At 45.5% G+C, this 16,514-nt stretch overlaps 1 protein-coding gene across 4 annotated transcripts; it reads right to left on the bottom strand.

The window, feature by feature from the left end:
- Positions 1–4,760: 4,760 nt before the first annotated feature.
- Positions 4,761–14,033, bottom strand: LOC111844338 (dual specificity tyrosine-phosphorylation-regulated kinase 2-like). Of its 4 annotated transcripts, XM_023812725.2 has the most exons (4): positions 13,591–14,032; positions 13,034–13,100; positions 12,792–12,925; positions 4,761–9,574 (listed from the first exon to the last, which is right to left on the bottom strand). In XM_023812725.2, the coding sequence occupies exon 4, from the start codon at positions 9,551–9,553 to the stop codon at positions 7,982–7,984; it is 1,572 nt and encodes a 523-aa protein (XP_023668493.1). In that variant the 5' UTR covers positions 9,554–9,574; positions 12,792–12,925; positions 13,034–13,100; positions 13,591–14,032; the 3' UTR covers positions 4,761–7,981. The 4 variants fall into 4 exon arrangements, with proteins under 4 accessions (XP_023668493.1, XP_023668491.1, XP_023668494.1 ...); XM_023812723.2 differs by lacking the exon at positions 13,034–13,100 and having other exon boundaries at positions 13,591–14,031; XM_023812726.2 differs by lacking the exons at positions 12,792–12,925; positions 13,034–13,100 and having other exon boundaries at positions 13,591–14,033.
- Positions 14,034–16,514: the final 2,481 nt, after the last annotated feature.

Genomic DNA, 16,514 nt, shown 5'->3' with positions numbered 1-16,514 from the left:
GCCTCTGGTAAACATGAACCAGCAGTGATTTGGTGAACAAGCCAGTGTTTGCCCCAATGGGAACCAGTAAAGTTTGGTCCCATAGACTAACTGTTTACCTATATATTAGTAATTGGGTAAAATGTGAATACCATGGGCTTGGGGTTCAATTGCTGAAGGGTTAACCCACTAAAACCAGGTTAAACTGGACAGTGGACAAGTGTGGTAATCATACCTAACAGGTTTCAAGGTCTCATTTTCAGTTATTAAAAACACCAGCGAAGCCCAACCAATCAAAAGCTGTTGCAGAAATGGATCTTCTCACTTTTTATTCACACTGGGCTGGCTTTACGTGCTGAGAGGAAAAAGGAAGGCAAAAGACTATTAGTGAGGTGGAAGAACATCTGACGGTCCTTCAGCAGGTCCTCAGGTGCTGCACTGGCCGGGATCATAAGCAGAGTTTGATGTTTGCTCTTGGTGGTGGGGGGGGGATGGGGAATCCCACACCCTGCTTACCTTGTGTGTTAATGCACGTAACTGACGCACACATTGCCTAATGTTTTGCCTACTTATAGAGCACAAAAAAACACTTATGCAAAGATGCAAAGTGCCAACGCAGAACATGTGCAATTCTGGTCTTGCTAATTAATTACAATTTCTACTCTGGCGACTCTCCCCCCCACCCAAACACCACCTGTGGTCGGGATCTTTTGTGACACACTGCAATTCTTGTGCAATATGATACACACATGCACACTCGTGCACTGAGGCCTTCCCCCTCCCTCCATCCCCCCTTAAAGGTATTGACACCAGCTCCTTTCAACCAGCCTTTCCTGGGACTGAGCCAAACGCCCCAGGGGACAGTGAGAGTGCAGCCACGTGGGGGCTGGAACTGACGACTGTCATCCGAAAGGTTCCCTGGGGACCAACATGCACGCAGCTCCTGTCAGCATAGCTGAACATTTTCCCAGCCTGTCTTTACACGAGGGTGTGATTGTGTGTGCGTGGGGGGGGGGGGGGGGGGGGTGACAGGCTCAGGTTGCCTCCCTCTGAGCCCTTAGCAAATCTGTTGTGTAAAAACAACAGAATGCGTTTCATACCGCATTTAACCTATTACTTAATGCACAGAACCCCCAGACTTCTGTGAGCTTTTCACAGAAACATTACTTCTTTCTTTCAGGCTTTCCGTACAGCTTTTTGTCTTCCTTGTGACTGTTACGCCAGGATCCCGTAGGTGGTTGGACTGTTGGGTGTTCCAGTTAAAGCCTACAGAGTCTGTGACACAGGCCTAATTCTCGGTGCCCACATGACTTCTGTGGTCATGTGATCAGCTCCTGAAACACCCTGCTTCATGTAAATATGCCCTATCTGCGTTAGTAACAGGATAATGTGATAAGCGGTGCTGACGGGATGCCACCGGATTTCATGCTGCTTTTGGAAGCCCCTGCGGAGAACCATTAAACCGCACTCCCTTACTGTGCCAGGAGGCCCTGACTCAGCGCACCATTGGCCCTCAGTTACTGTACCATGTGATCGCACAGCCCACAAACAAAAAGCACTGTAGGTCTAGTACCCTGTATGTTTGCTTGTTGTCCTGCTTTCAGTTTACACAGCAAAAGACAATGGAACGGTACAATTCCCCATCCGCAACTATGAAAACCGAGAGAAGCGATTATCACCCCAGTACACACATCATATCAATTTTCTCTATTTATTAGAAATACTTTGAAGACAGACTCAAATAATACAGCTTCATAGTCTACGCCAGTGTTTCCCAATCTGGTCCTTAGGGACCCACAGACAGTTCAGGTTTTTGCTCCTTCCCAGGCAGCAAAAATGTGGACTGTCTGGCAGGGAGCTGGGAGAGAGCAAAAATGTGGACTGTCTATGGGTTCCCGAGGACTGGATTGGGAAATTCTGGTCTAAATTGTTGATTTTGCTTCTATTGTAGTTAATCAGTTTTATTATGGTATCATTTGTTTATGAAAAAAACAAAAGTATTTCATCAAACCCAGGATAAGAGTGATGGAGATGAGAAAAAATGACAAAACTAGTTAAAAAATTGAGCAGAAACTTATCGTACAAATTGATTATTGTGGGTTTCATGCAATGCAGTTGAAAGATTTAAAAACATTTTGTCTAGGTTTGTGTTTGTGTTTAATCTTAAAACTCTCATGGTAAAGAGAGTTTCGGCTACCATTTTGGTTAAGAAAAATCACGAAATCACAGCAACAGTGATATACTGTCAATGTATTTAACATCCCTAAAAAGCTATGGTGATTTCAGTTGCACTGCATGAAAAGCACTGTATTGCATTGTAACATGTTTTTCTATGACCTAGGAGTTAATGTTTGTACCCCAGTGTCAAAAGAACACAGCTGACCTTTGCACTGGTGTTTGTGTAACACTTTGCAAGAGGAAGAGCTATGATTCATTCTTTTTACCTCCCATTTGACATAGAGGCAAAGGAGAGTTCTAGATGACTGCTGAAAAGGTCAATTATAGCCCTCGCAAAACCTCACAAAGAGCTAAAACACAAAGGCATTTGATTAAACCATGCCAAATAAACTGGACAAATTACACTCTACTGTAGCGCTTCCAAATCCACAGGATTTCGGATCTGACATTATTTTAATAGCACAGTCGCACACGGTACACAGACAACGCCGTCGTGTCAGAATGTCACGAATTACCACAAACATCGGATGATGTTTTAAAAGGCACCGTCGCCAGGCGCCATCCCATCCGCATGCCCGCTCAGCCGCGAGGTCACGTGACCCAGCACTGGGTTTGCTCGCAGTGGCAGACGCTTCCGTTTTTACAGCGGCGACAGGCCCTACGTGCCATGCCTGCCAAGCAAACAAATCTTGCTCGTTCGAGCGAAACCACATGATTCATTCAGACTGGCAGTATCTCTGTCCAATACACTCTTATGCAACCCACTGGAAATGACCCCTCAGTCCCCTGACTGGTAAAACAATGGAAGGATATGTATGTGTGTGTGTGTGTGTGTGTGTGTATATATATATATACACACACACACACACAGGTATTTCTTTGGTTCAGCACAGAATGTTCTGGAGTATATAGATCCATATAGGTAATACACAGGTCAGTTTGTCTAGTACTATGTGGTTCAATCATAGACTGTGTCCAAATTCAGGGGCTGCGTCCTTTGAAGGGCACGGTCTACGACGGTGTAGTCGCTGTAGGTTGCGGTTTTTGAAGGTCCTGAAAGCGCTGTCAAATGGGAGGGTCTGGCCTACGGATAATTTCCTACTGGCTGTTCTCACCCTCACCCTTGAGTCAGAAAGCGCCGCTTCTATTGTCTAGCTGGGACACGCCGACTTTACTTCTGTGCAATGAATCCTGGGTTATGATGGGCTGTGAAGCATCCATTGGGTGCATCCTTCGCTGAGTGGGAAAAGAAAGAAGCATTTCTAGACCACGTTTGCAGGAGCCTTCTACATGGGACGGCCTTGTCGCACCGCTGTGACACGTTCGGTCTTCGAATGCAGCCTTAGAGGGATGCAGCCCCTGAATTCGGACACAGCTGTAGTCTGTGCCAGAGACCCAGCAAGTGGGCCTAATGCTCCAAGGGGTGCCCATGTCATGCCTGTGCTAAATGTGCCAATTCCGGGTGCCATCCCAGCACTAACATTAACCCTCAGCTGGCCCATCAATTGATCGCAGGTAGGATGTCCTGGTGCTTAAAGGTGACGGGGATCCGACTCAGTTTGGGAAAGGTGAAGCAGAGAGCCAGTTTTCCACTCTGCACTGGAGAGAGCAGGACCCGAGAACCAGATGCTTTCTCTGCGTTAATCTGAAATGCTTCAGTTTGGAGACAATCAGGCAGTTGCTACCTGGCTGAGCATCTTTAGTTTAACTAACTGCAAATTCTTTCAATAGATGTTTTTTTGTTTGTCGTGCAGCATCCGCCACATGCGCTTTTTACCTCTGAATAATAGTGAGAGTTTTTAACTATTTTTAAAGATTCAAAATCAATCTATGCACCTGGCTTAAGTTCACCGGACTTTGCCCTGGTCTCAGACATCATATTTATTGTGCACACGTGTTTGAGTTTCATTTTCTGGTACAGACCACATGACAACGACTCAAGCATTAATCGGCTAAATAAACTGCGCGTCAGCAAGCATACAATGGCATGTTGCACATGCTGACATCAGTACGGTAATTCACTGAAAAACGCGTCAAAACTGAGGTTAGGCTTCATCGACAAACTTGTCTCAGTTTAGCTCCATAGGCAACAATAAATGGGAAGGATTTGATGCCTTCATTCTCCATCGCAAACCCAGTTCATAAGCAAGTATCCTGTATATTTTCATAAGACACAAACAGCAGCTCTCTGAATGAACAGCAGCAGAGATGCACGTCGTGTTAATGGATGTTTGGTCAGAGGGAAGGTCAAGTTCTGGCTACAGTACAGCTACAGGGTGCATTCCTCACACGTGTCTTGTTTTATTCCTGGCAAACGTCAAATGAGGTCTTTGTGTAAATAAGGCAAAATGTAAGCATGAAAGTTATTTAGAAAGGCTGCTTGCATACCCAAGATTTTCCTCCCTGTGCCAGCACCAAAACAGATGAGAAAATACTGTCACCGAGTTTGAACTTCTAAATCAACTTATACCAGCAAGGTGCATTGTGGGTAATCTACAACGCTACTAAATGAACGCACTACAGAAGTTACTTTTAAATATGGCAGGGAGCAGTAATAATAATAAAAAAATAATTGATGCAAGAAAGAGTCACTATGCACAGCGTTCATAAAGATGGATATTTTTTATTTTTCTGACCACAACGATAAAATTTAACAAATGATCACTAAAAAAATGTTTACTTCATCGGCTGTACAATACATACAGTCATAAAACTGGCCCCCGAGATGAAAACCCACCACGACACTGTGTGTTTTCAGCAGCAATTATCCAGAGGCAAAAAAAAACGATACACATCCAGAATGAACTCCGCAAATTCCACATATGTACATTTAATGTCACAGAGGCATAACACAAACAAGTAATCAGTCTGTTATTCATTCGAGGTCTCCTACAGTAGCCAAGTTCTGGTTTCAACATTAGTACAGATAGGATGTGGCAGGAAATGCGGCTCAGAAAGTCCTCACCGGCCACCCGAACGTAGCATGAGCCTGAGCCCAAGTCACACAATGGGCTATATCCTGACTCACCGTGGATACGCCGTCACACCACGTCCGCTTCCATAGGAATACATCCAACCAGGTTCAACAAAAGAGATCTGAAGTTATGCTACATTGTTTTGACTACACCAGATGACTGCAGGATTTTCGGAGCAGCCCCACTCTTAAGCTCTGCCCCGGAAGAAGATTCTCACGTCCTGCAGCTAGGTGTTCTAGAACAGGGGTTCCCCTCCCCCAGTCTGCAGCCAGTATTCCACCGGGCGGGGAGTTTTGGGGGTTTTCCAGAGGGGCTGGTTAACTTCCCTCCACTGTTTTACCAGTTCATGAAAAGTCCTGTAAGCTGTAAGACAGTCCGCAGACATCAAATGATTGGGGACCCTTATTCCAGAGTATGGCAGGATGGACGCGGTGAGTGGGAAGGCCTTCAATCAGGATTAGTAGGGAGCTACCTTCTGACGTAGCCATGGAAACCACAGGGAGGAATGCCCTGGGTTCGAATCTGAAACATGGTGCATCGACAGACTGAGGTAAAATCCAGACATACACCCCCCCCCCCACCTCCACCTTCAGCTGATGTTACCAACATTGATGTTAAGACAGAAGATATTACAGTAATAAAGTCGCCATTCACCCCGTGAGAAAGCCGTGCGGTAAATTTAATACTGGATTATTTTACAGGTGCTTGCAGATATTAGCGTTTATTCGAAGAAACGGTACCCATGTAATCAAACCGTACTGACTGCTCCAGCACGGGTACTATCTATGGACAGATATGGTAGGCTGCTGGTCAAATACGTTTAGCCAATCAAACATCTTAAGGAGTCGTGTGGGATTACAGCAAAGGAAATGGGTGGACAGACACTAAAACCAAAGGCACATTGTGTAAAATCAAGGGCACGACTCTTCCTGCTGCTGTAAATACTCACAAAAGTGTGGCACTAGGACTGTCGGGCTACTGTGCTTCGCAGCTTGTGGGACTGCCCGGGGAAAGGGCCCCTACACCACCCCAGAGAACTGCTATTTTCTGCTTCATGATAGATGAGGCCCTATGGATGTAGCATTAGCTGTGGAGGTTATCGTAGTACACAAGGTAGTACACAAAGGTTAGAGGACGTTCCGTGGTTACCATGCCGACGGAGCACGTTAGGTTCCGCATTTACAGCACCTGTATTTCAGTTTGCTTCAGTGCTTACTGTACTCTCGCCAACTCCATATGTTAATTTTAGGAAATGTGTGTACAAACCCTTAAAAATGTGCTAAAACTGCTATTAAAAAATTGATCTCTTTTACTGCCCGAAACACAAAATTTAGTAGGTTTTGAGAGTGTACAAAGTTGATTCTTTAGAATTCAAAGTCTGACTTAAAAATCGAGATTTTGGGGTGTTTAAAACCTGTCATTTCAAACACCACCAAAAACGTTGCTGGAATTACGAGGGACCTTGTTTGAAGAATTACGGCTATTTGCAAGTACATGGGCTATTTGCAAGTACATGGGCACAAATATCCATCACGCCAAATATTGCTCTGTTGAGGGATTCACAATACTGCTGCAAAACTCTGACACCAAGTGCCCTCTGCAGAATGTTTTCCCTACAGTCATGAATTCAATCTTTAAAAATGGACAGACGTACAAAGACCTGTGCTCTAATTTGCCTGGAACACCTATAACAATCATGCCAATTCAATAAATCCATGTAATTTGTCACACGCACAGGTTTCCTTTAAATGATCCGCGTCACGCAATTCCTTGCTAGTGGCAACAATGAAAATATTTTCCAACCCACTACATAAGTCAATTAACATGGTTTTATTACATTTAAAAAAGTACCTTAATAAAAAGGTAGAGCACCAGAATATGTCATTTTAAATACCCAACTGTAAAACATCATAGTTTGTTGCTGCTCAGAGAATGAGCAGGACCAGATAGAGACCTGAGTCACAAGGTTAGGATCATGCGGATGTAGATCCGCCCAATCTTCATTACCTTCACTTAAACCATGTGGTGTCATGGCGGAGACATGACCTTGAACTGTGATTTGCACAGATGCATCTACTCCACAATTCCCATCTTTCAGCCAATAAGGAATGTCAAGACAATTTTAGGCACATACCAAAAGCATAATGTGAACACATTTTAACATTAAAACAAAGAATTCTGCAAGTTTTTTTTGCACGTTTTTTTTTTTTTTTTTTTTTTACTTCATTGCCCACCTACATATTCTTGCTTACTTAAAACTTGCATTTCAATCCCGGGAACTGTTTGAAAGAATCACCGTCGAGCAGAAGAGGTCTGTTTTTGTAACCTTAGCATCAAGGAGGCACAAATATATTTAAAACCAGCAATAACGAATATGCAATTGTTGACACGGTTATAAGGAGGATGCCGTGGTAGATGCCACCCCCTTCATCCATGCAATGGCAGTGATAACGGCGGCCAAGCCACGGTGTGGAGCCCTCAGCCCTGCACTGTAAACGCTCGCCACCGCAGCACGGCCACCCACGTCAGTCCCCGACACAGAGTTAAATGACTTGGGCGTCAGTAATATATTGGGTCAGTTTGCATGAATGTTGGCAACATGGAACATCACGTACAGTCCTGAGATAAGAACCTAAAAGCATGGCTCCATTTTAGTTAAAAAACTTTAAAAACCAAGGTGCAAAACAAAGCCAACCAATCCAAAAAAAAAGCCTAAAACTTTTGCACAGACTTCACACAGAAATAGCCAGTGACAGGCCACTCTCCTTCTTTGCACCCCACCCTGACATCAGACACAGGCTACTTCCTTGTTAAAAAAGAATAAATTACTAGACAGATCTGGTCCCAGCTCAGCTCACTAATTTCGGTAACACAGTCCTCTGTTGGATATTCCCATTGGCATCAGTCATCTGAGCCAGGTTAGTCCTCAGCTTGGTGGCTGAACTTGAGGGGGGAGGTAATTTCGAGACAGAGGTTACGGTCCCAGAACCTTCTGGAATACACTTCATAGGGACTTTTTCCCCAGCTGGGGGTTTTGGCAATCGTCTCCTGAGCCATGGGTGTCGCAAGGCCTGGCTGGGGGTCATACGTAAAGACGGGTCCCACTCCAGGCACTGCTTGAGGAAGTCCAAGAACGAGGGATCATCACAGCCTTTGAGAGCTGTCGACCACTCCTTGCTCCCAGGGGGGCCCCGGACTTTGCCCCGACGTGAGCGCCCCCCATTCAACGTCACGGAACCATCCGGCAAGGTGGTTACCACACAGTAACGTGGGTAACCCTTAGAACTCACAAAATTTTTGGCTCTTTTTGATGCATCCAAAAGCTTCTGGGCTGGCATTCCCAGAAGCTCAATGACGCAAGCCAGCTGGTCCCCTTCATCTTCCCCAGGCAGAAGAGGATACCCCGTCAGTAATTCCGCCAAGATGCAACCTAAGCTCCACATGTCAATCGGCATCCCATAGCGTGACCCTAGGATGACCTCTGGTGCACGGTAGAAGCGGGATTGGATGTAGGTGTACACCCGCTGGTGCTCGTAGCAGCTGGAACCAAAATCAATTACTTTTATACCACTGCGACCCTGCTGCTTGAGCAGGATGTTCTCTGGCTTGAGGTCACAGTGGATGATCCGGTTCTTGTGCAAGGAGTCCAGGCACTGGAGAATAGAGTGAGCAAACTTGCGTACTAGAGGCAGGCTGAAGCCCTGAAACTTATTCTTCTTGATGAGTTCATACAGGTTCATACTGAGCAGTTCAAAGGTCATACAGATGTGGCTCCGGAATGTGAAGTGCTCCAACATGTGGACAACATTCATGGTGGTATCTTTGTCCTGCTTGCGTAGGTGCTCGAGGATGCGGATCTCCTCCGCCGCCTGCCTGTGGAAGCGCTTCTCATTTCGTACCATCTTGAGTGCCACCTGCTGATGCGTTCTGTGGTCATAAGCCTTCACCACTTGGCCAAAGCTTCCCTTGCCAATGACTTTGAGCACCTCATAACGATAGGCGACGTGGTCATGAGGCACGTGGATGTAGGAGCCCTGGTCATCGTCGTAGCCGTTGTTGTTGGGGCTTCCAACCACACCAGGCCTCTTCCTGGCATTCGGGCCGACAAAGTAGATCTCTGAGTAGTTGAATATCTCGTGATGCTCAAAGGCTGTCAACTTGGACACGTTCTGCTTCATGGCCTGCTCTGGGGACATGGGAGCTGGTCTGGCTTTGCTGTCGGAGGATTTGAGAGAGTTTGAGCTGCCCTGCCGACAGAGGACACCCTCTTGCACCCTATCCTGCGCTGGGAGGCCACTCCGACCCACGGGGGCCAGACCATTCGGTTGCGCTGTCAATACTGCCCGCTTGTTAATGTTCTCCTCGAACAGCTGTTGAGCCTGGGTCTGCTGGTGGTTCCCAACATGCAAGTGGTCATTCATTGTGTGCCTGGAGTTTACAACCTGGGTGCCAAAAAGAAAGAAAGAGATAGAGAGAGAGAGAGAGAGAGAGAGAGAGAGAGACAGAGAGAGAGAGAGAGAGCCATTAGGACAAAAACAAAAAAATTCAGATATACACAACAGAAATAATATACTTAAGTCCATGAGCATATAATGACTTCATAAATTTAAAAACAGCAACAAAAACAAGAGCAACGAGAATGTCTGCCAGCTCCTTCCTCCAAGAAATGCAGGTGTCAGATACCATACTGTGAGTCTATAATTCAGCTGTGTTACGCAACTAGTCCTTCGCAATTTAAAATATTCTCTTCATCAAGGTGGCCATTACAAGAATCAGGGCTGGGGCCATTCTGGAATGCATTCATCAATTCCAATCCAAATCTAAGAATGGAACTGCAGTTGGGATTGGGGGAGAAAACTCTGGGGAACAGAATTGGAATTGAATTCAAATTTCAGGGTGATTTAAATTCCAACTCCAGTTCCCTTATTGTACTTCAGTTCTTCCATCTGTGAGCATTCCCCAAAGTTTAACAAAGCCCACTGCGACTCATAACACACACTTTCCAGAAAATGCCCCAGTTCCTTTTTGAAAAAAGCTTCCACAAACAATTTATTACCTCGATATATTGATAGAAACACATATCCCTTAGTCTCTGTCATTAGATAACCTTTTCCTCAACAGAGCTAGAAAAGACACTCAGTAAGAGCGCCTCAACAACCACAATATCAGCAGAGGATTTTCACACTGTCTGAGCCACTTCAGACAGTTTAATTCAGATTAAAATGTAAATCTTCTCCTGGCTGTAGTTGCTCTCTGTAGGTCAGGCCGTCTCTTAGGCACTGCCAAGTAACAGAATCTGATGTCCGGGAAGTAAATCTAGAGCACTATAAAACTCTGACTTAACATATCAGAGTACATCAACATGTAATACATCCACTCCCTCTGCCTTTGGCAAAAAGACGGAACAGTATCACTGAATCACCTGCCTGCAACACTGTAACACCAACTACTATGGTTAAAAAATAACCTCTAAGGCAGGAGTGGCCAATCTTATCTGCAAAGGGCCGGTGTGTGTGCAGGTTTTCGCTGAAACTCCCTAATTAGGTCACTAATTACAGGGCTGATTGGCTGAAGAGTCCTCACACCTGGGTTTGAACAGCTGACCTAAAGGTTATCCCCAAAACCTGCGCACACACCGGTCCTTTGCGGGTAAGATTGCCCACCCCTGCTCTAAGGTCTTTCAAATTTGACCTCCGTTCTTTGGCTAAATAGCTACTCCCAGACAGAGGTGGTTAAGGAAGAGAGTCCATTTTGACAGCCACTGTAGTATGTTTCAAATGCAAGTCCTGCCTATTACACTAAGCATTCCATTTCCCAATCAGTGCACCACCCAAGGTTAGGTGGCATGCATGTGCTGCTACTCGTAACCGAAGCCCTAATGAGCGCACAAGAGGATCTGTCAGCTGACACGGTACCACATGCATTCTGCACGGACAGGTGGAGGGCACATGGCGACACCAAAAACACTTATTAAAATCTCTCAATGGCTGCATTTCGGAGAATCGAGCTGCACCCTTGTCCAAAATGATGCCTTATGAACGTCATGCCACAGAGCGTCTCTTCTCCCCGTAGCGGGAGTGTGAGAAATGGGGTAACCGTGGACCCCAGCAGAGCAAAGGCGACGGGCCTCGTGAACGTCTGACCGCAAAACACACTACAGCTCTGATAATACCCTCCAGCCTCACATGGCTCCCATTCATATCATGGCAAACATTTTCAGCATCTTAAAATATTAAAAATAGACTGCTTCACAGCCTGCTGGATGCTAGCTAAGAACAAGGCCTTAGGCAGTAGGGGTGAAGTAAGGGCAAGGAGCTTCAGATGACTGCAGCCCTAGAAAACTTTTTTATATATAATTTATGTTATATATATATATAATCAGAGCACAATGGGAACACAGACAGGAGCCCAGACATCAGCAGTGCTCCTCTTACAGCCACAGTTAACTGACGTCTGTATTTTTAGCTTTTTAGCGCTCAGGACTATCGATAGCCAAACGCGGTCAATCACATGAGCATTTATCTGTGGAATTTCAGCTCACAGGTGAGGACGTGCAAGTATTTGTCAACATGGCCATCAGCCTCACACAGCCCAAGCGCGTGGAACCAAAGACTAATAAGAGCAGCTTTAAACATTCTACTGTTAAATAAATCAAAATCTCCCCACAGAACTTCTCATTCGACTATGAAAAGCTCAGTTTCCTGTCAGGTCATCAGGTTTATAGATCCTGTACACAGAATTATTAATGTATTATGAAGCAGATGAACTCAATCCTGAAGAGCACTTCTTTTTAGCAATATAAATGAAGTTTAAGGGCCATGGATGACTGGGTGGAACACTGGGTTACTGAGAAAACAGTTAACTGATATGACACGTTAAAAATGAAAGCAGGAATAGGAGCGCTATAACATGGGCGCTGGCCATTAGTATTTTGCATTTTGTATTTAGTCAAACTCCAGTCCTGAAGGGCAGGAGCCCCGCACAATCATATTGGGCCCTCAACCCAGACCAATCTGATTATGTTCCAAAATTTTTAGGGCTCCTGTCGCTCAGGGGCCCTTGTAATCGTCCTAATCGCCCCCCCCCCCATCGACGAAGTCCCATCGAAACGATTTTATCCGGACTAGATGATATTAAAAATTCTGCCGTGACTTCAAGTCCATTACCTTAAGTTTACCGGCGGCACTCAATGGGCCACATCGTATTAAGAGCGACTATCTCTCTCTCTCTCTCTCACACACACACACACACACACACACACACGTACACGTTCCCATAAAGCCTCGTGGAGGTGAACTGACCGAATGCGAACAGCGGTGCTCCATCCAAACACGGTCCAACACAAAAGACCAACAAAAGATTAAACGGAGTGGATCCCGGCGTTGACAGCTCGTTATTCTGTAACTTAATCTGGCGGAAATTTAAGGCGGCATCCTGAGACATTGTTGCCGTGCATACCGAAACCGAAATTAAACACGTACTCTGGGCGACGGCCGTGACGTCAGCGTGCTTTTAGACGCGGAGTTTCGGTGATCAGCATTTTAATGAACGATCTTGGGCCGGTAAAAAAAATAAAATAAAATAAAAAAACCCAGGAGCTCCCTCACTTAACGGCGAAAACATGCGTGCAGTTGCCGGATGCTCACTCATCCATCATACCAAGATCGAGCTGGGGTTTTTGAGCGGTGGCAGCGTGACGGGAGACGGTGTGTCGGATTCGTCTCCGGCCCGGTGACCCCCAGAGCCGATTCCGGGGGAAGACTGTGTCTGGCAACCAGCCTCACCGCCCTTACCTACAACACGGAGAGAGAGAGAATTAAAAAACGGGAGCACTGTCATTCATGCCTAACGCTCATAATTAATCTCCCACGTCAGAGAAACGTATACAAATTGCGATCTACCGTTTGTAATGGGTTAGCCATAAACATGTCCTTGAAAGTACTGATGTCGTTTAACAGGGGAATCCCACTGAAACAGAAATAATTCATTCTGAATTATCTGAATTGCATAATGCATTTATCTTAATTTGCTCTGCACAGTCAATCTGTGCGCAAAAATAAAAGTTATTGCATGCCTTTATGGTCGATATTAAATTCACACGAAAGATTTATACAAAGATATTGCAAGGCACTTATTCGTTTTTAGTCCTATTGTGCATAATTGGCACTGGTTATTACTGTACGGAAAACACCAAAAAGCCACCCCCTTTTTTCGACACATAGCTTTGCTTTTGGGGAAGAAAAACAACGCCCCGGACATTTAGCTAGAATACAAAACCTAAAATCGTACGTTAGTTAAGGGACGCTCAGTTAAATGACAGACCCCTGTGTGCATCGCATCAACACCGGTCAGAGCAAACCGATCAGAGAATATAAAACACTCTCAGCTGACACACGAAAAATAAATAAATTAAACATGTTTTCTTTCCCCATTCAGTTCTTGGCTTGCGGCTCCTTACCAGAAGGATAGATGGCAGCGCACGGTTTCTTGGTTAACATGGCCGCCTGAGAGTCACACATAAAAACCCACTTCAGATTCTCCCCTCCTCCTCCACTCGTTGATCACCAACTCTTTTACTCCAATCAGCTACATCCAGACTCGAATTCTCAATCCCAGCCGTAAGTGTAGCCTCTGCGAAGGTTGCCCGGCACACTACCACCATCGCTTTAAGGGTTTAAATGTTGGTGGAGAAGAAATCGGCCAGAGCAGAAGTTGCCCGGACTTTCAACAGCCGCGACAATAGTGCGCTTAGCTGGCCGCTGTCGCTCGCACACACCCCACACTCGCTGTCAGACGTGACGTTTGTTAGCCCTGTTTATGAACGCAGCCGGAACCTCTCCATCCTCCCTGTGATGTGAAGGGAGCGCAGATCACTGACAGATCCGGCGATACACGGGCAGTTTCGAGGGTGCTGGTAACGCTTCAAGTGGGAAATTAAATCGCGAACATCCAATAACTCATCGTGTCTGTTTCCCGGAACCTGTGGATCGTGCTTATTATTAAGGGTCCAAAGCACGTAGTGCTATGGAACCTTATTGTTTTTGTTAGGATTATTATTATTTTTTTTATTTTTATTTTTATTATTTTTCTTCCCTAAAACTGAATGCCCAGCCTAAACCGTAAGTCCTAGGCCGACCAAATTTGGTAGGATGATTGGAATTCCTACCCACTACTCAGGTTGTCCGACCCATCCGACTCAGCCAATGGGGGGCGCCGTAGCGCCCCCCAACATGTTTCCGTCGATATCTCCTGTCCTGTTTGTCCTACAACCGAAATTCTTTTTTCTGCTGATACAGACAGCCATGCCCTACCAAAAAGTCAATGGGACCATGAAGCTCCGCCTACTTAGATTTTTTGCTAATTTGCATATTTTGCAAATCATACTTTTTTCTTACAGTCCTAGCTTGTCCTACCAAATCAGATAAATGAGGTGTCAAACGAATCAGAACTCTGAGCTGATCAAGAATCATCCACAAATTTCAGACATTTCTATGTCCTACGGCCATTAGCCTAGCCCAAACAGTATCTAAATTTGGCACATTGTGGTCTGACTACTATAACTTGGCCGTGCCTTGGCCTACCTTGACCAAATTTGAAATCCTACCTCCCTACACCATTTTGGGGGCACGGTGCAAGGCGGGCCGCATTTCGTCCATAGGGGGCGCTACAACTAAAAACTGCCAATATCTTCTGACTGCCTCGGCCAATCCAACTGAAATTTGGAAGGTATGTACTAGGACGCAGCCTGAGGTCAGTCACATACAATGGCAGTCATGAGTCCTGAAACAGTGGCCGCCATCGGCCAATCAAAATCAAGCAGCAATTTGACTGGCTTAATGATGACCAATCTAAATCAAATTTAGCTGGTACATTTGTCCTCTGACCCTCAGCCTACCCTGTAAACAGTGGCTATGGCCACTGTTTTTATATTACTAAGACCAACCTAGGCCAATTCAGCTCAAATGAGTTACCAGATCAGGTAGGAAGGTGTCTACCGATCTCACCTGCTTTAACCACAGCAACGGGTGGCTCAGTGGGCTAAACTTGTATGCTTGTAATCAGAGGGTCGCAGGTTCGAACCCAGCTTAGGTGGGTACTCGAGCTAAGCAGCCCGATGTGCACAGCATACTCTCCGTGAAGTGAGCTGGGGAGACGTGAAGGCGTTTTCCCCGCGATGATCAATGAAGCTTATATTATTGTTAAGTTAGACATGCTCAGGCACTACATCAGAGGGTTGAACAATAATTATTTTTCTTCCCTAAAACTGAATGCCCAGCCTAAACCGTAAGTCCTAGACTAACCAAATTTGGCAACAAGATTCCTATTCCTACCCACTACTCAGTCCCACTGACCCGTCCCAGTCAGTCAGATGGGGGCGCTACAGCACCCCGATTTGCATTTCTGCCTATATCTACAGACCTGTCAAGCCAACAGTTGAAATTTATTGCCAGTCCAATTCACTATGTCATGACGAATTTCAACTGCATATAGAACTTGGTTCTCCATCTTTGCCTTTTTGCATGATTTATAGTTGTTTGAAAACAGGTAATTTTGTTAACCTCCTCCGATTGTCGCCCAACATACATAAATCTGTTGTCATTCAAACCAGGAGACAGTCCTTTTAAAGATTTAGAGAAAAAACTTAAACTTTCGGTAAGATACAGCCACCAGCCACACCCTGACTGTACTGTTGTCTTGCCCATTTCAATCAGACAGCTATATCTCAGGAATGCTTCAGCCAATCATTACAAAATTTGGCTCACTGATGTAGGACTGTACCTCAGAGAGACCCTCCAAATTTCGTGTCGATCGGTCAATTGGGAGCGCTACGCCACTGTCTATATACATCTAAGACCCACCTAGGCTCATTGAGGTAAAATGAGTTACCAGATCAGGTAAGAAGGTGTCCAGCGATCTCTCCAGTTTTACCAACAGCAGCGGGTGGCTCAGTGGGCTAAACTTGAATGCTTGTAATCAGAGGGTCGCAGGTTCGAACCCAGCTTAGGTGGGTCCTCGAGCTAGGCAGCCCGATGTGCACAGCATGCTCTCCGTAAAGCAAGTGGGGAGACGTAAAGGTGTTTTCCACATGAGGGGAAAAAAAATACACAAAATTTTATTTAAACCAGCCATTCAGAATGGCTCAGGCTCTCTTCAAAACGGTTAGATTATAATTATTTTTCTTCCCTAAAACTGAATGCCCAGCCTAAACCATAAGACCTAGGCTGACCAAATTTGGCACCAAGATGCCTATTCCTACCCACTACTCAGCCCCTCTGACCCGTCCCAGTCAGTCAGATGGGGGCGCTACAGCAGTCTGATTTGCATTTCTGCCTATATCTACAGAACTTTCAAGCCTACAGTTGAAATTTATTGCCAATCGAA

Source organism: Paramormyrops kingsleyae, chromosome 3 (genome assembly GCF_048594095.1).
Source record: "Paramormyrops kingsleyae isolate MSU_618 chromosome 3, PKINGS_0.4, whole genome shotgun sequence".
Classification (NCBI taxonomy): Eukaryota; Metazoa; Chordata; class Actinopteri; order Osteoglossiformes; family Mormyridae; genus Paramormyrops; species Paramormyrops kingsleyae.
Note: the sequence above shows the minus strand (reverse complement) of the source record. Positions and strands in the feature narration are given on the sequence as shown.